The sequence below is a fragment of the Apus apus genome, chromosome 7 (genome assembly GCF_020740795.1).
Source record: "Apus apus isolate bApuApu2 chromosome 7, bApuApu2.pri.cur, whole genome shotgun sequence".
NCBI lineage: Eukaryota > Metazoa > Chordata > Aves > Apodiformes > Apodidae > Apus > Apus apus.
Genome location: NC_067288.1, coordinates 13,743,458 through 13,760,248, shown reverse-complemented (window position 1 = coordinate 13,760,248; position 16,791 = coordinate 13,743,458). Strand labels below are relative to the sequence as shown.

Here is a 16,791-nt window from a genome sequence, read left to right as displayed (position 1 = left end):
CTGAGAAAACAGGTTATTAAAAGCAGCTGATGATTTCTGCATTTATTGGTCATTCAAGTTACTAACTCTGATCTAATTTGGTGTGATTTAATTTGGTGTGGTTATCCCTGGGCATGAGAGGTAGTTATGGTCTAACATAACATGTCAGTATAATGTAATTGTACAAACAACAAGCATACAGAAGCTGAAAGGATCCATGCCTCCAGAATAACCAAACTGTATCAGTATGATTGGCTTTACACAATGAAACAGCCCACATTTTGTACCAGCAGTAACAAATCTGCAGTTATTCCCATAATTTATTTATGGTTACGGTGAAAAATGAACCTTCCACTCCAGCCAGTGCCCGTTTGTAAACTTGCTGCTGTGAGCGAGCTGCAGGCTCACCCCGTCCTCCTCTCCGGGCAGCAGAGCTGGGAGCAGCGTCCCCGAGCACTGCCCGCCCCAGCCGAAGCAGCGCGTCCAGCGGCCCGAGAGCCGTGTAGGACGGGCGAGCTCCGCCCGCGCTCCCTCGGAGCGCCCGCCGTCCCTTGGCCCGAGCAGCAGCCGGTGCCCGAGCTTCGGGGACAGAAATGCGTGTCCCCCCGCTGCGGCTCCGGGAGGCGCGGTGGAGACGGGGCTGGCAGTGCCCGGCCGCAGCGCCAGGAGGAGCTGCCGAAGCTGCTCCCGCCTGGCCGGGACGCTCCTCCCGGGCAGGCCCGGCCCCGCGGCGGGCACGGCGGGCTCTGGTGCCGTCCCTCTGCGATCGTCGCCCCAGCACGGCCGCTGAACCGGCTGCGCCCCAGGCCCGCCTGCCGGCCCCGCGCAGCCCGGAGGCGCAGCCCGCCCCGGCCCTGCCCGGCGGGCGGGAGCATGGAGCGGTGCGGCGACCGGCAGCAGGTGAGCGCCGCAGCGGGGCCCGGGGCAGCACCGGGAGGCGGGCAGGGAAAGTCGAGGCCCTGACGGTGTAGAGGGCTGTGTGCGGTGGGGGACAGACCTGCCCGGGCGGTGCGGGGCTGCAGAGGGTGCGGTGGCAGCGACCTTGCTATGGGCGAGCTACGCAAGCCAGGTGCTTGGCATTTTAAGTGCAAGGTTACTCTCTTGCAGAAATCTCAGACGCTTGAAACTTGTTTTTCATTTCACAGGAAGTTTGTTGTCTTTCTTTCTTTCTTTCTTTCTTTCTTTCTTTCTTTCTTTCTTTCTTTCTTTCTTTCTTTCTTTCTTTCTTTCTTTCTTTCTTTCTTTCTTTCTTTCTTTCTTTCTTTCTTTCTTTCTTTCTTTCTTTCTTTCTTTCTTTCTTTCTTTCTTTCTTTCTTTCTTTCTTTCTTTCTTTCTTTCTTTCTTTCTTTCTTTCTTTCTTTCTTTCTTTCTTTCTTTCTTTCTTTCTTTCTTTCTTTCTTTCTTTCTTTCTTTCTTTCTTTCTTTCTTTCATTTTAGGATGTGAGATACAGTGTTTCTGAGCTAAGGGAGTGGAGACCAGTCATTTACAGAAAGTGCACAGACACTCCTTGGTTGCTCCTCTTCTTTCTTTTCTGGGCTGGTTTGGTAAGCATGTTTTTTTTTGCTGAAAGAAAAATCAGATCCAAGATAAATGACATTCTGAACAGTGGGATACTAAGTCTAAACTGAAATTATCATGGTCACAGGATTGCACTGGGACAGAACTGACCTTTGGGGCACCACACTGCTTTATTGCTCTGTCTGTTACACAAACTTTTAAAGTTCTAACCATATGCTTTAGATGCTGTGTGTGCACACATCTGGGTTATTTAGAATTAGCTTTTTTGTAAATTAGTCCAGGGCTAATTTACAGAATAAAAACTTTTTAAATAAATAATTTAAATAAGAGTCCTGAACTCTTATTTCTACTTACCTCAGCTCTTGTAGTCTTGTTACCTTGCAACATGACTGATGGATGTTTTATCAAGTTACTGTCTGTCCTGTGCTTAGAACAGCATTAAAGCTTTTGGGAACAGGGTTCCTCGAGTATGAATGTTTTCATTATATGTCTGCAGCTACTCAGCATTCTGATGAAAAATTAACAATTTTTCAATTAAATTCCTAATAACTCTTTTCATGGAAGATAATGCAGAAGAATATTTACACATTTTGAACACTGCATAAACTGAATCTGAACTTTGTGAACAGGATAGGGTTTTTTACGTGTTCTCTAATACTTAGTGCTTTGGTCAGTGGAAGAAATACCAAAAATTAAACCTGTCAAGGGGTGAGGGTTTTGGATGTTTGTTTTGTCTCACTGTTTTTATTGCTCAGCTTCTGTGAAACAGTTTAATGCATACATGCATTTGTTTTCTTTTGTTTGATCTTATTTTTAGAAGATTAATTTTTTTTTTTGTGACAGTGATTTGTTCACATAGTGAAAAAGAATTGCAAACAGCTCTGTGGAAATTCACAACACTGGCATGTATAGACACACCCCTCCAGCAGTCATGCAGCCATCTATTACTTAACAATATTTATGGCTTGTATCCAGCATGTTGTACTTAAAAATAAAAATCACATGCACACAGTATTTGCCATACTGATGGCAATAGACGTGTAACATCCATCTTTAGAAGCAATGCCAGATTTTTTTCTGGCATATTTCAGGTTGAGTAACAATATCAGCTAATTTCTTCTTTTTCTTCTGAGTGCAATTCCATTATTAACAAATATTTGCTGTGTAAATAAACGGGATCTGAAAATATTCTGTTATTGTAACAAACATCACATACTCAAGTAGTGTGTCAGCTTTAACTGTGAAGTCTCTACAAAGTTCTCCATATTGATTTGGCATTAACATGCAGTCATAATTTAAGAAAAAATAATTAACTAGTTAGACTGCAAACATATCAGGAAAAATGGGACTACACTGAGGACAAAGGATGCATATGCTCATACGTTTGTGTATGAGACTCAGTTTTTTCCCAAGATCCCATCTTTAGTCATAAGTGTTAAAAGCAGGATAACAAATAAAGGCTCTAAACCCTTTAAGAAAGCAGTTGAGCTATATCTGGTACCTACAATCTGTCTCAAGCACAGCTGGTATTCAGCAAAGTAGTAGTGGTTAATCTGAGACTGAGAAAACTTGCTGCTGCCAGCAGTTGGCATGTAGCCACAGAACTCAGTGTATTGTCCTTGGTGTGTGTGAAATGTGGTTTTCACCCCAGGGGACAGAGGAGATGATTGAATCACTGATTTCTTCAATAGTTGGAGTGCTGTAAATAAGTCTTTGGTTAAATTGTGTTCAGGACTTCACTGACTTCCTAGAAGAAGAATTACTGCTTCTTGGCACTTGGAAAGATTCAAGTCAAGAAGCATTTTGGCCCTCATGAGGTACATGAGTGAGATTTAAGCTGTACTCCTAGGCAAGGTGTCTTATACTGACTGAAGGTTGCTGCTCTTCAGCCAACAGTGGTGCTTACCTGTCCCTGGGGTTTACAGGGAGCTGATCTGCTGGGGTTTTGATCCAACAGCTGAGCATCTAAAAGATCGGTGCAGTGCTACCTAAGTCTACAGTGTGGCACTCTTCTGTTTTTTCACGTGTTTAAGAAATGTCTTCTTGAAATTTCAGGTAACCTGACTTTTAATTCTACTGTATCTGTTTAAAATGTACCTCTGATTAAACTCAGTAGCAGCTGCAAGGGCTCAGCATTTCAGCAGATATGTTGCCCAGGTGTGTCTTGAAGAGCACCCTGAAAAAGGAGAAGCACTGAGCACATGTGAAAAATTAGCCTTTGTGTGACCTTGCCTAGTGACACACAGGAACTTGGGTAGAGGCAGTGTTTAGCACCTTACTACTGCTTTCCTATTCTTTTAATCAAGACCCCTATCTTTCTTCTCCTGTCATACTCTGCTTAATTTATATATTTTCAACAATAGACAAGGGAAAGCTCTAGGGAGGGAATAGGGCTAAATTTGTCCATGTGACTTATTCTGGCCTTCTGCAGATGGGTGAATTTTAGATTTAACTGTTTGTCTCCACAAGACAAAAATGCTTGGGTTTAAAAGGAGTGTTTATTGAATGGGAAGGAAAAGTTATTGTAGCATGATTTCACATTAAAAAATATTTTAACAGATGTTTATAACTGGCTATGCTGTGATGGCTGGTGCTGCAGAAAGGCTTGTGCTTGGATATGACAGCTTTGGGAATATATGTGGTAGGAAGAATACTCCTGTAAAAGGGGCACCCTTTTCTGGACAGGACATGAGTAATAAAAAGTAAGTACATCAGCTGATATCTAAATAAATAAAATTTTTGATAACTTACTAAGACAGATCTTTTAGCTGTCAGTCATATAGATATGTATATGTACATGCTCATATTGGTACAAAATGCTGAGTGAAAGTAAAAAGTTAAGATAAATTTTGAAATTGTGCAACATTGTTTTGCTTTATGCTGGCTTCTTCTAAAATAACATCTTAAATAGGACTTCAGCCAAACCAGTAATCATTCTGTATGGCAAATCTTTGTACTTAAGTTGCATGTTGCAGTTTCCAGTCATTTTGTTGACTCCCATGAACTATTCTTGCAGAATGGCACCCACCTTGGCAGCTTCTGATCCCATTTAAGAACATAAATGAATTGTAAAAATGTAGCATATTCTCAAATTGCTTCTTAACTTCTGACTTCAAACTCCATTTTTTTTCCCATTATATGTGGAAAAAGAGTTTAATTTGCTTTGTAGTGCTTTAAAAAGATGGAAAAAAGTCTGGGAATTTAAACATATAAAACCCAGAAATCTTGTTTTTTGAAAAGAGGATCTTTTTTTCTTTCTAGGTATGTGTTCTTTCTGAATTCGTGCAGCCTGGAAACGCAAAGCCTCAAAATCAGTTCAGTTTCCTTGTGTGTGTCTAGTTGTCCACAGGAGCAACTCAACTCTTTGGAAGACCTCCAGAGTTTTGCAAGGAATAATGGTGTGCAACAGGGAATATGAATATCTTAGTATATCTTTAGAACAGTTGAGCAGCTTTCAATTTGTTATTCTTACGTTTGCTACGCAAGGGAATAATTTCTTACCATTAATTTCCTGAGCAGTCCATGGCAACAGAAAATAAAATGTCTTGTGTCTGCCTTAGTTTCCAGAAACGTTACAGCTCTCTTATGCAAATTCAAAAGTGTTGGCAAATTCCTGCACAATGCTGAGATTATCTAGCAGAAAACTGGCTGCTGAGAATTAACTAGTGTAGTTTGTTGGGGGTGCCAGTGGGTGAAGAGAATTTGCATGTTATTTGAGAAATTTGTCCAACTAGTTCTTTAAAATGTAACTAAAACTATGGTGGAATTATTAATTCCAGAGATACATAAGTGTTTTTGTCCCTTTAGACATAAAATACCTAGATTTTCTAGTCCACTGACAGTTTTTTAAATTTTTTTCTGGTGTTCAAGATTGATACAAAGTCAGAAGTAGCTGTTCTGTAAAAGAGGCAGCTCCAGTTCATTCGCATCCAGCATTTAAATAAAATTACCTTTAGCCTAACCCTTATTCCCTAGAGTATGCATAAACTGCAGACCATATTAGGATTGGTGGCTGTTTTTATTGGAGGTCAGAGTTCTGTGTGGGGTTTTTTTATGTTTTGTTTTGTTTGGCAAGGACTGCTATTTAAATTGACTAAATTTGTTTTAATTTCATTTTGGGGTATTTTACCATCATTTGGTATGTACAGAAAGCTGTCAACACCTATGATATTATGTAAGTATCTTAAGCCTAACTGCATATAACTGCATGAAGTTACATACACATGCTAAAACTACTTCCGTGTTTATCTCGAGGGAGAGGGCACATGTATTTTGAATGGGTTGAGTGTATCCAGCCTTTCTTTCCCAGAAGCATGATATAATGGAGCAGAGTATTCTTAACAAAGTACCAGGTAATATTTAGCCTGAAGCCCAGAAAATGTTACACTTCTGGAGAATATATATATATATATATATATATATATATATATATATATATATATATATTCTGTTCTAAATCATGTGGGGCCTAGTTCTATTGAAGCTTCTGTCATGTTAGGCTCTTCTGTCATCTTGTTGAGTAAGTGTTTAGAGCTGAAGCGTCCCACTGTGGAACAAATAGTGTGCCTGCCCTCCAGGAAGACCAGTAAATGGTAATTATAGTTAAGTCTAGAAGACAAAAGGTTCTGCAGAGGTTGTTTTGTATTTACCCAATTAACTAATTGTTACTTACATTCCCATTGGAATGTCAGGGATTAATATGGCCTGCTAAGGGATCAAAGCAGAAGTGTAAACAAAACTATGTTTTTCTCTACAATTGTAGTTAAGTTCCTTTTTTTTTCTTTTTTTTTTTTCCTCCTTTTCCTTCTTAGGTTCTTGTCTTTGCATTTACAACCTGAACATTTCCAGTTACACACTAAATCCAAAGGCAGCCGAGCTGTGTCCCACACTGCCAGTTCCACCAAGGTAAGAATTACTGGGTACTTTAGAACACCCTTGAGTCCGAACAGCTTCTTAAGAATTGTTACTCACATTTTGTATTTGACTTGGTGTTTTACAGTCAGAATAGTTTTACTGTATTTATTTTTGTGCATGTGTCCTTATGAGCTCTCATGTGCACCTGTGAAGATAACAATGTCCTGTCCCAAACCTCTCCTATTTAGATATGAATATGTCTTTGTTGTAGTGCAGCATTGTCAGAGCGGGACAATAAAAATATTCAAGAAGCTTGGCAGGGACTGCCAAATCATTTAATATGTAAATATTTGGTAGTGTTAACTGTACCTTACAAACATTGTTTTGCTGTGTCTTTTCAAATGCAAAGTGTTTGTGTTCCAGAGTTCTCTGCAACAATGTAGATATGTTAGTATGAGTTCAGGCTTTAGGTACATACATGGGATCAAAGCAGGTGAAGCCACACCAGAATGGGAATAGGAGTTACGTGCTGATGATGATTGAGACAGTAGTTCGTATTTTCTCCCAGGTTTATCTTGAATGGATGTGCTGATACAAGCATGCTGCTGCTAAGAGTTTATTTTGCAGATGAAACATAAAACTAGTATTTGTAGCTGTCCACTCCCATGCCCAGTGCCCTGTTGTGTTGGACTCCATGTGCAAGGTGTCCTCCTGGGTGGGGAGGAGGTCTGGCAGGTTACAGATCAGACTGGCCAGCTGTGGCTGCACAGCTGTGTTGGGGATGGTTGTAGGGTACTGCAGAGAGCTTGCAAGAGAATGGTGGAACAAGTCTCTGTGGATTAGAATCTGTCCAGTAATTAATATTTTTTACATCTTTGCTTTTAACTTTCCAGTAAATCTTTTCCATTATTTAATCGATGTGTTCCACAAAATTCTGAATGCTATTCCAAATACGCATCTGTCTTAATAAGTATGGTTAATGAAATGGATGTTTTTCACCGAATTCTGAGTGGAATATTGGCAGGAAGACATACTGTGATAGGACTGAGTTTCCTTGCACTAGGTAAGTTATAAACAAAATACGAGTACTAATATTCAATTAAAATGTGAGGTTTCAAATGTTTGTATTTATTTTTAGCTTTAAAAGTTACATTTTTCATAGTAGAGTTGTTTTTAAGAAAGTGATTTTGTTTTATCAGGAGGCATTTATTATACTGATGAAGTACAGCTATATGAAATACCAAATTCTGTGTTCCTTGATAGAATCATATGCCTCATTTCAAGGGACTGTATAAAATTGTTGATAAAAAAACCCTGGCATCAGCATGAACATTGTTACTTCAATCTCAAAGGAAAATTATGGAAAAGCTATAACTCCCAAAGTGAAATATTTCAGTTAAAAGCTCATTATTAGTAAGTTGTTGGTAGCTGTATGTTTTAAATGTTTAAAAGGTTGGCAGCTTTACTAAATGCTGTTGCTTTTGAAACCACTGTTTAAAAATAAAGCCCAAATTCTGCAAGAACCTTAGATTTATCTTTAAAGTAAATAAGAGTTAAGCTAAATGTATTCTTACACTCTTAATAAACTTTGTATATTTTTCAGCCTTCTCTTTTATACTCGTTTTAGTCTTCAGATTCATTCGAAATCTTCTGGTCCATACTTTGATTGCACTGGTTGTATTTGGGTTGTTGTGTAAGTATATTTACCTTTTCGCATATCCTTCGTTAAATGAATCATTTCACTGAACTGAAGGAGAGGCAGCTGAACAACCAGCTATCCTTTCTATTCATGGCCATCTCTTGTAACCTTAAGTTTACCACAGCCATTTCTGAGCTGAGCCCAGCTTGCCTTTCGGTGCCAAGGTCTTGCACTGCTCTTCCAGCTGCTGAGTGTTGGGATGATGATGATTTTTATTTTTTTATAGATGCCTGGAAACAGCATTTCGGTTGGCAGATGAATGCAGTTATGAAAATGCTACTGCTTCAAAGAAAGTTTAGAGAAGTTTTACACTGCTTGCCTTAGAAAAGGAGAACTGTAGGAATATTTCCAGCCAAAGCTGAAATTATATGCCTGAGCTCTAGAATAACTCCAAGAAAACCAAACCTTCTGCTGTGGTTTTACCTCATACTGACAGACTGCTATGTGAATTTTGTCTGCGCTTGTTGATACTGTGCCTTTCTGCTACACGGCAGTGTTGCTGAGCTGAGCTTGGGTTGGGCAAAAGGGCAAGAGACTCAGGAGGGAGGTCAGGCAGACATCAGCCTGCTCACAGCAGCGTGCTTCAGCCTGGGGAGTGCTGCCTGCCTTCATGGTGCTCCTGTTTGCTCAGTTGTCTCAGGTGTCCTCTGGTGGCTGTATTATGACTACAGGAACGATCCCAGCACTGAACTTGAAACAGAAAAGGAAAATGTAAAGTTTCTACTTGGATATGCTATCTTCTCAACCATAGTTACTGTAAGTAGCATTTTACCCTAAGCAGTGGCAGAGGCTATAGCTTGAAAACTTGAACTACAGTGGTTCTGTAGCAGTAAAATAATACCTCATTTCTTTCAAATTTGAAAATGAGAATAAATTGTAAGATCTGCTTACACTAGTTTAAATAGCTTTATATTTTCATTGTGAAATTTATTTGTAAACATAGGGTTCTACCACACTTCAACCGTGTACAAAAAGTGGTGTTTGGAAATGCAAGAATTGTGTTCCAACCCTGTTATTCTCTGTATCAGCTAACTAGAGAATCATATTGAATGAACAGAGCACTAGCTCAATATGAACATGAGATCTGTGGATTCAGCCTACCCTGTCAGTAGGAGAAAAGAGTGGCAATGTTCTTAGATAATGAAAGGTATAGTGAAGCACAGGCTAGGACTCAAGCTATGGGTTAAATTCTACTTTTCTCTCATTAACCTTGTTTTCCAACAGAAAATCTGAGCATGGCTTGCAACTTTTAAAGCGAGTGAAAATTTTTTTCACTCTGATATTGCAATGTTGAAGATGTCATTGCTCTACATGAGTGTACAGACAATTTGTACTTCATGAGACATTTGTCAAAGTGATTGTTCTGTTTTCTGAAAGCACAGTAGGGTCCATAGATTTACCAGTTATGAACAGTCTGACAGTTTACAGTGACAAACAGAAATGTGTCACTGATTAGATTTTTTAAATATCCTCTCTAAGTTAGGACCTTTTTACTTCTGTTGACACTAAAAAGGTAAGAAAAGGTTCCTTTGTATGCCTGTGTGTTCCAGTACAACTGACTGTCATTTGCAGCACTGTGGAACATCCCCTGCTGCAGGTCATGCTTTTCTTCAGAGCCAGTAAGTTCTTTCTAGAGCAGGCAAGAAAATGAGTGAAGCAGATGCCACTGGTTACGTGTATAATTTTATAGATTCCAGCCTCTCTTTTGATTGCTGTTCATAGATCCTTGTGATATATGAGGAACTGGGGAGTTGTGGGGATTTTCACTGGCGGTTTTGTTGTTGTTTGGTTGCTTGTTTTTTTTACACTGGGGCAAAAAAGTGTGTATTTAAATTAAGTTTCATGTTATGTCTGCTTTGCTTCCATACATACACAGCCCTCTAATTAGTTTAGTTGTGCTACTGTCCTTTCTACAGAAAAGGACTGGTTCTCCTACCATTGTGAACAGTGGCAAGCTGACCTGACTGGGAAGAAAGTTTATATCTTCATGAAATATAGGGCATGTGAAAGGAATTTGTAGCATGTAACATACATTTGTGTTTGCTTTAAGCAAAACAGACTGTTTCCATTGAGTGAATTACAGTTTAATCAATTATATTTGGTTTAAAGAAACAGTAGTAATGAGATCAGAAACTCAGATTTTAATCCACAGGCTTTGAGAATATAGTCAGTGTCTCAGAAAGCTTTTCAAGTGTACAGTAAGTTTGTGTAAAATGCCTTGCTATCATGTCTTCGTGAAATCTGTACCCCCTGATCCCACCTTTGACAACTCTGATAGCTTTCTTAAGGAAAAAAAGCCAACTATTTGTCTTTTTATCTCCTGTAACAGGTTGTTTTGCTTTCTCTTATACTTGTACTAAGAAAGAGGCTTCAGTTCACTGTACAGCTGTTCCGGATTGTTGGTAAAATCATAGGCAGAATTTCTTTCCTCCTGTTCCAACCACTCTGGACCTTTCTGATTCTTATTGTGTTCTGGATATTTTGGGTTGCTGTACTACTCAGCTTAGGAACTGCAGGTAAGTTTGTTTTCCATGCTTTTGAATGAATGCTGTTTCCTAAGTTAAACTCTGAAGTATGAAACCTGATGTTAGTATAAAAATGTGGACTACCACACAGCTGTGTTACGCTTTCCTTTTCTTGTTTATTTTTTTCCCCCACTTGTATTCTTCAACATTGCCACAGTTCTGCAAGTCTTAGCACTACATAAGAGAGACTTTTGCCCCTATATGTGGGCTTTAGTTTTGTTCTCTCTCAATTACTTTATTTATAAATAGATTGTGCTAGATACAGTGTATGTTCAATGTATTTAAATGAGGAAAGTAACAGGAGGGAGGAGACGGCTTTTAGTGCAGTTGTTATGAAATGAGAATGTTAATCTCCTCTGACTATAAACTATGTCCAGTTGTCATGGAGGCAGAACATTGTTTCTGAGCAGCAGTTTAGTTTTGCTATCATTTAGACTGGTAGAACAGTATTCGGATTAATCCAGAAGTTCCTGCAATTGTACGGGAGGTGCTCTATAGAAATAGTCAATCACTATGAAAGATCAGCAAGAGCAGATTTTAAGTATGAAAGTGGTACTGAGGAATATATCACTATAAGGTCTGTCACTGAGTGAAGTGGCGTAATTTGGATGCTGGCCCTTGGCTCAGCATCATGCCATCTGAGGGAGAGGGAGGTTGTTCTTACATGCAACATCATCCAAAGAAGAGAAGTTAAACTCTGCATAGCTCTGGGGATAACTCCCCGTGCTGACATTATCCTTTGTAAATAGGAAACATCATGATTTGAAGGTTGGTGGGTTGTTTGTTTTTTTGTTTGTTGGTTTGTTTTGTTTTAAACTTCTAGGGTCACTGCTAGGGGTCAGTTATTCTTTGGGTTGGAGCTGATGCAGAATTAATATGGATAGAGATTTTTATTTTTATTTTTTTAATTCCTGTATTTATTAATGGCTTTTCTATTTTTTGAATCTTGGCAGTGGTTTCTGTGTGAAAAAACAAACACAGCCTTGGTCTTCAAATGCTTATCTGTTACCATTCGATCTTGTGTTTCCACCACCCCTTGAAGTGGTGGCTGTAGTAACTCTTGTATTGGCTTGCAGATCCCTGCTAGGCTAGAAAGCCTCCAACCTTTCTGTAGCTGAGCCCATTTGACAAAACTGGCATTATTCCCCACCTCTATGGGTCAGGTACCTCACTCCTCTTCCATCACAACTGCTTCCATCTCAGTCCCATCCTGTTAATTTTGGCTCTATACAAGACCAAATTCACTCATAACAAGTGTCTGAGTTCATGATGTCATTGCAGACAAGAGTCATGCAGGTTTGCAAGGGTTTCTCTGTTTCTGCTGGCTTTCCCCCAGTAGCTCATGTCTGTCAGAAATGGCTGTTTGAAGCACTTGTCTGGCTGATAATATGCGAAGTCCAGAGACTGAGGTTTTTATGTAAATGACGGGTAATTGACCTGCAGCGGCGTTAGTGCCCGCTAGGTGCCGATAAAGTAGTGTGGGAATCTGAATCTGCTCAGTTGTTTACAGCTGCTCTGATTACATAGTAACTCCTCCTGGGAAGACTTCGAAGACAACAAAGGCAACTTTAGCCTTTTAATGATGTGGGAAGGTAGTGATTTGTTGTTTTATCCAGTTCTCAGGTTGGAGAAGATTTGTCGAGGTGACACAGGAGGTGTCAGCAGGTGTGATAGCTGTTTGGATTTCCAGTCCCATATACTCCTTTAGATTTGTTTTGTAGGTCAAAACTTGGACAAATTAATAGTAAACTAGATTTCGTATTGACAATCTTCCTTTAGATTTTATTTCAACTTTTCAACCCAAATATGAGTCCTCTGAAATGCTGCATGTTAAAGCAGCTTACAGTAAGTTAGCTTGCTGGGGGTTGTTTTGCTGCTCTAGCATGACTAGTACTTACACATCCTGTAAAAATAAATAAACATAGTACTGTATGGTTAATAATACATTGGCAGAAGAGCTTTATATTTTCTGCTAGTTTTCTAGAACTACCCTGTAAATGGAAGACATTTCTTTTGAGTTTTGGGGGCTTTTTGCAACAGCTGAGAGTACTCTGAAGATCTAAGAAGTGCTTTCTTTGAGCTATTTGTTTTCTCTTTTGACAAGCAGTTGCCTATCCAGGATTTAGTTTGTAAAATACAGGTGGTGGTTTTATTTCTTTTGATTACTTAGACATTTTATACACACAAATTTATTTTCTGGTGCTATGCAGACTGTATTTCAAATGCCAATATTCCAAGGAAGCTGAAAAAAACCAAAAAGTTTGCAAAGACTTTAGTCTAATAGAGAGAGATGGGCAAGTGAAGTAGTCCTGCTGCTGTGCTGCACCTGTTCTTAGCATTTTCCTTGAATCATCAGTAGTTATGTAACATTAGAGAGGTGATTGCCCCCCTGTACTCAGCACTGGTGAGGCCACACCTGGAGTATTGTGTCCAGTTTTGGGCACCTCAATTCAAGAGAGATATTGAGGTGCTGGAGCGAGTACAGAGGAGGGCAACGAAGCTGGTGAAGGGCCTAGAGAATAAATCTTATGAAGAACACTTGAAGGAGCTGGGAATGTTTAGTTGGAGAAAGAGGAGGCTGAGGGGAGACCTCATGAGTCTCTACAACTACGTGAAAGGTCACTGTAGTGAGGTTGGTGCTGGTCTCTTTTCACAGGTAATTAGTGACTGAACAAGCTGCTTCAAGCAGCAACAGGGGAGGTTTAGACTGGACATTAGGAAAACATTTTTCACTGAAATAGTAGTCAGACACTGGAATAAGCTGCCTAGGGAGGTGGTTGAGTCACCATCCCTGGATGTGTTTAAGGGTCATTTGGATGTGGTGTTGGTGGATATGGTTTAGGGGAGAACTTTGTAGAGCAGGGATGATGGTTGGACTTGGTGATCCCAAGGGTCTTTTCCAACCGAAATGGTTCTGTGATTCTATGATTTATAGCATCTTCATATCTTGCAGCTCTGGAGCCCTGGATCCTCACTTCAGCTGTGGTGCACCTGATTATTATGCAACCACTGACACCTTATTTACATCACTTCCAAAAGTTAGTGTTACTCTGAGGAAAGATTAACTTTGCTATAGCGAACTATAGCTTACACTTGGAAAGGTATTTATGCACATGACTAACTTGGAACACATGGGTAATCCTACTAAAATCAGTGGGACTACTTAGGCATTTTAAGATAGGTCACTGCTTAAGTACCTCAGTAATTCAGAATCTCTAAGAGCAGGAGAGACTGAGTGAATTCCAGACCTAGAATACTAGGAGAAATGCCAGACACCATGAGACTTGAGACAGCACAAGCAGTGGCACCAGTTAGAACCATTAGCTGCCTAGGAATGGAATTCAGCTCTGCTTTGGAAAAGCTGATATGTCTTAGAGTCAGTGAGTCTTATTGTTTGCTGATTTTTGTGGCTTTTCACTGCCAAACTGAAGTGACCATGTGCCAACAGCAAAGCATGTCTTTCAGCTTTCCAGCGTGTGGAAGCTGTGAATTCCACATGGCATAAATCATCTGCATGTAATATAGAATGAGAAGGTGGTGTGAGATTTTTGTGTAATGAAGGTGCATCCTATAGGCAAGTGAGCAATAAAACTGCCACATAAAGATGTGTAGTAGCAAAACCAGCAATAAAAATTTATTTCCTGCAAGGTCTTTGACATTCCAATTACAGGCAGCTAGCTTAGCTGTAAATACCACTACATGGAAAAAAGCTAAGTAAAATAACACAGTAAATTCTGTTGCAGGAAGCATGAAGATTCAGTGTGTGATGCCAGAAGCTTTCCTCACTTAGCAGTGGGAAGGGCACATCATATTTTCATAGTAACAGGAACTGATAAACAGGCTGTCAGTATATTCTGGTCAGTGGTTCTTTGTTTCTGATAAGGAAATTGCTGAACTAGACTTCCCAGGGATTTTCATTCCGTACAACAGCCAATGGCTCCAGGCATCAGCAAAACCTTGCAGCAAGACTTGCAAAAATAAGAGCATCTAACTTAAGTCTGAAAATACCAAAATATAGCTAATGTAACTGTGAGTGCACACTGCCTTGTGTCATTGCACAGCTGCATAATCAGATGGAAAAACCCTTCTGAATTCTGCTGCAAACACTTGTGCCTGTTTGCATTGTTAACAACACTTCTTTGAAGTATTTGCAGCTGATCAACATTTGTACTGATCAAAGGTTTTCAGATTTGGTGATTCAGCTGTAGGGACTTCAGTTCTTTACTGACTTCTTAGTGTTATCACTGAGAGTGTATAGTACACCAGAAAGATTCGTGGTTAAGTGACATAGTGTTTCTGAATAAAAATGGCGAAGTAGGATACCTTCTTGTATCACCTTTATCTGTAACTTGCACAGGCTTCCCCAGTAAGGGTTAGAGGCTGTGATTAATCAGTGTATTTGGCTAGTTGGCAGTCTAGAATCTCTGGAAGTAAGGAAGTTGAAAAATCCCTTTAATTCAGAACAAGAAAGAATGGTATAGCACATAATTTATTTTAATACACCAAAGTAAATGATCTATCCTCAAAAGTTCCATCTCACAAAAAGAAAAAACCAAAACTAACAACTTTTGCATCCAATCTTAAAACCAGTGGAGAAGAGATCTGAGTAGCAGCTTTTTCACACCATCAAGTATTTTGCAATAAACAGACTCAAAATACATTTGAATATAATGGAAGCAACAGTATTTTTGTGAATGACCAAACATACAGCAGTGCAAATAGCATGTCTGTTTAGCTAAAATTTCCTTCAAAAAACAAGACAGCTAGAACATAAGACTGTTTGTGCTTCAGCAAAGGCTGCCTTGACGAGCAAGCTGGATACGGTACCTACAACCTCATCCTTGAGGCCAGCTGTAGATGGATACAAATCTTGATTGCAAGAGTGCTGGGAATAAAACTAACTCAGCTCTGGGAAAAATGCTTAGTTTGTATGCTATAAATCTATTAATAGACTTCTCTTCTTGGCCTTGAACATAAAATAGCTCTTCTCGGAGCAACTAAGAAGGATGAGTTTCTTGTAGTGCTAATATAGGAGTAAAGTAATTAAATTCATTTTATGCAGGTACATATTTAAGCTAGCCATATAATAATTATGCACCCATGTAGCATTTTTTGATCCTTTCAAAGCACTTAAATATAATTTTGCAGTGCTACTATTCAGTAGGTGAATATTTTTCATAATTTACAGGCAAATGGACCTTGGTTCTATAGGCTGATGGTACTGCTGAAAGCAAATCTTTATTGTTTCTACTCTTAGCTATTCTTGAGTATGAACTCTGAGGCTATAGAAAAATAGAGCAGAAGTGAACCATTTCATAGATAACTTTGAATCTGTGGTAGTTTAGAACTTGAAGTTGAGTACTGTACTGTGGGAGAACATGAAGTATTAAAGCTTAAGTTACGATGCTGTTCTAGCAGTAACCAGTAATTTTATGTCTCGTATTGTTATTTCTTTCATGGAGTTAGAATAAGAAACTGCTCACCTCCACAGATTTTGTTATGTGAACATGTTTATCTTTAAGGTTAATAGACTTAAGGCTTACTAAACTAAAAAAGAACACCAACAAATCAGGTTATGGACCTAGGGACAAGTGTCCTGATGCCATTATGCCCTGACTACATTTCAGAGTCAAGTGGCCTAAATAGAATTGCACAGAGAACAGTCTGGTTGCTAAATTATCCAAGTTACCCTCACCTTTTGTGAAAACCCATCTGTTGAATATGTAATTAACTTTTCATTATTAGTACAAGTGAAGCATTTTCTTTTTTTTTTTTTTTTTAGCTTGAATAAGTGAATTTGTCAATGTTCTTGAATATACGAGTAACATTGGAGCATATCCTACCATATAGATACCTGGTTTGTGGTTGTTGTGTTGTATTTTTTCCTAGAGACCACCTTTATGTGCCTGTATCTTGCACAAAGATTGCAAAGTATAGAGAACAGAAAATTATTTGCCATTATTCTAATTAGTAATTAAAATAATAATTTTTATTTCTTGCAATGGTATGGATCCTCAGTGTTTTTTCTGCAGTCTTTCTCTTTTTCATCTTATTAAAAAAAACTAAAGCATTTCATAATGGACTATGAATTTATTTCAAATTTAAATGAAGAAAATTTCCTTTACTTCTGAAGCACTGGATTATTCGAATCTTGAGTAATGTTTTCTCAGAAATCTTTACTAATATGTAGCTGTTCTCTTGATTTTATTGGCAAC

At 39.0% G+C, this 16,791-nt stretch overlaps 1 protein-coding gene across 8 annotated transcripts in view; it reads left to right on the top strand.

Moving 5' to 3' along the window:
• The first annotated feature begins 569 nt into the window (after positions 1-569).
• SLC44A3 (solute carrier family 44 member 3) overlaps positions 570-16,791 on the top strand; it is a 37,610-nt gene continuing 21,388 nt past the window's right edge. For 5 of the 8 annotated variants that reach the window (XR_007890024.1, XM_051624769.1, XM_051624766.1 and 2 more), the window contains exons 1-9: positions 570-879; positions 1,417-1,524; positions 4,058-4,200; positions 4,760-4,896; positions 6,310-6,403; positions 7,246-7,415; positions 7,956-8,045; positions 8,683-8,807; positions 10,381-10,567. Coding sequence is in view for 7 of the 8 variants with exons in the window: in XM_051624769.1 (XP_051480729.1) it covers positions 853-879; positions 1,417-1,524; positions 4,058-4,200; positions 4,760-4,896; positions 6,310-6,403; positions 7,246-7,415; positions 7,956-8,045; positions 8,683-8,807; positions 10,381-10,567 (1,081 nt within the window). In the remaining variant the exon portion in view is untranslated. Of the gene's footprint in view, positions 880-1,416; positions 1,525-3,423; positions 3,554-4,057; positions 4,201-4,759; positions 4,897-5,646; positions 5,673-6,309; positions 6,404-7,245; positions 7,416-7,955; positions 8,046-8,682; positions 8,808-10,380; positions 10,568-16,791 lie in introns of those variants that run through there. The other 3 variants (XM_051624767.1, XM_051624765.1, XM_051624770.1) reach the window with 3 other exon arrangements.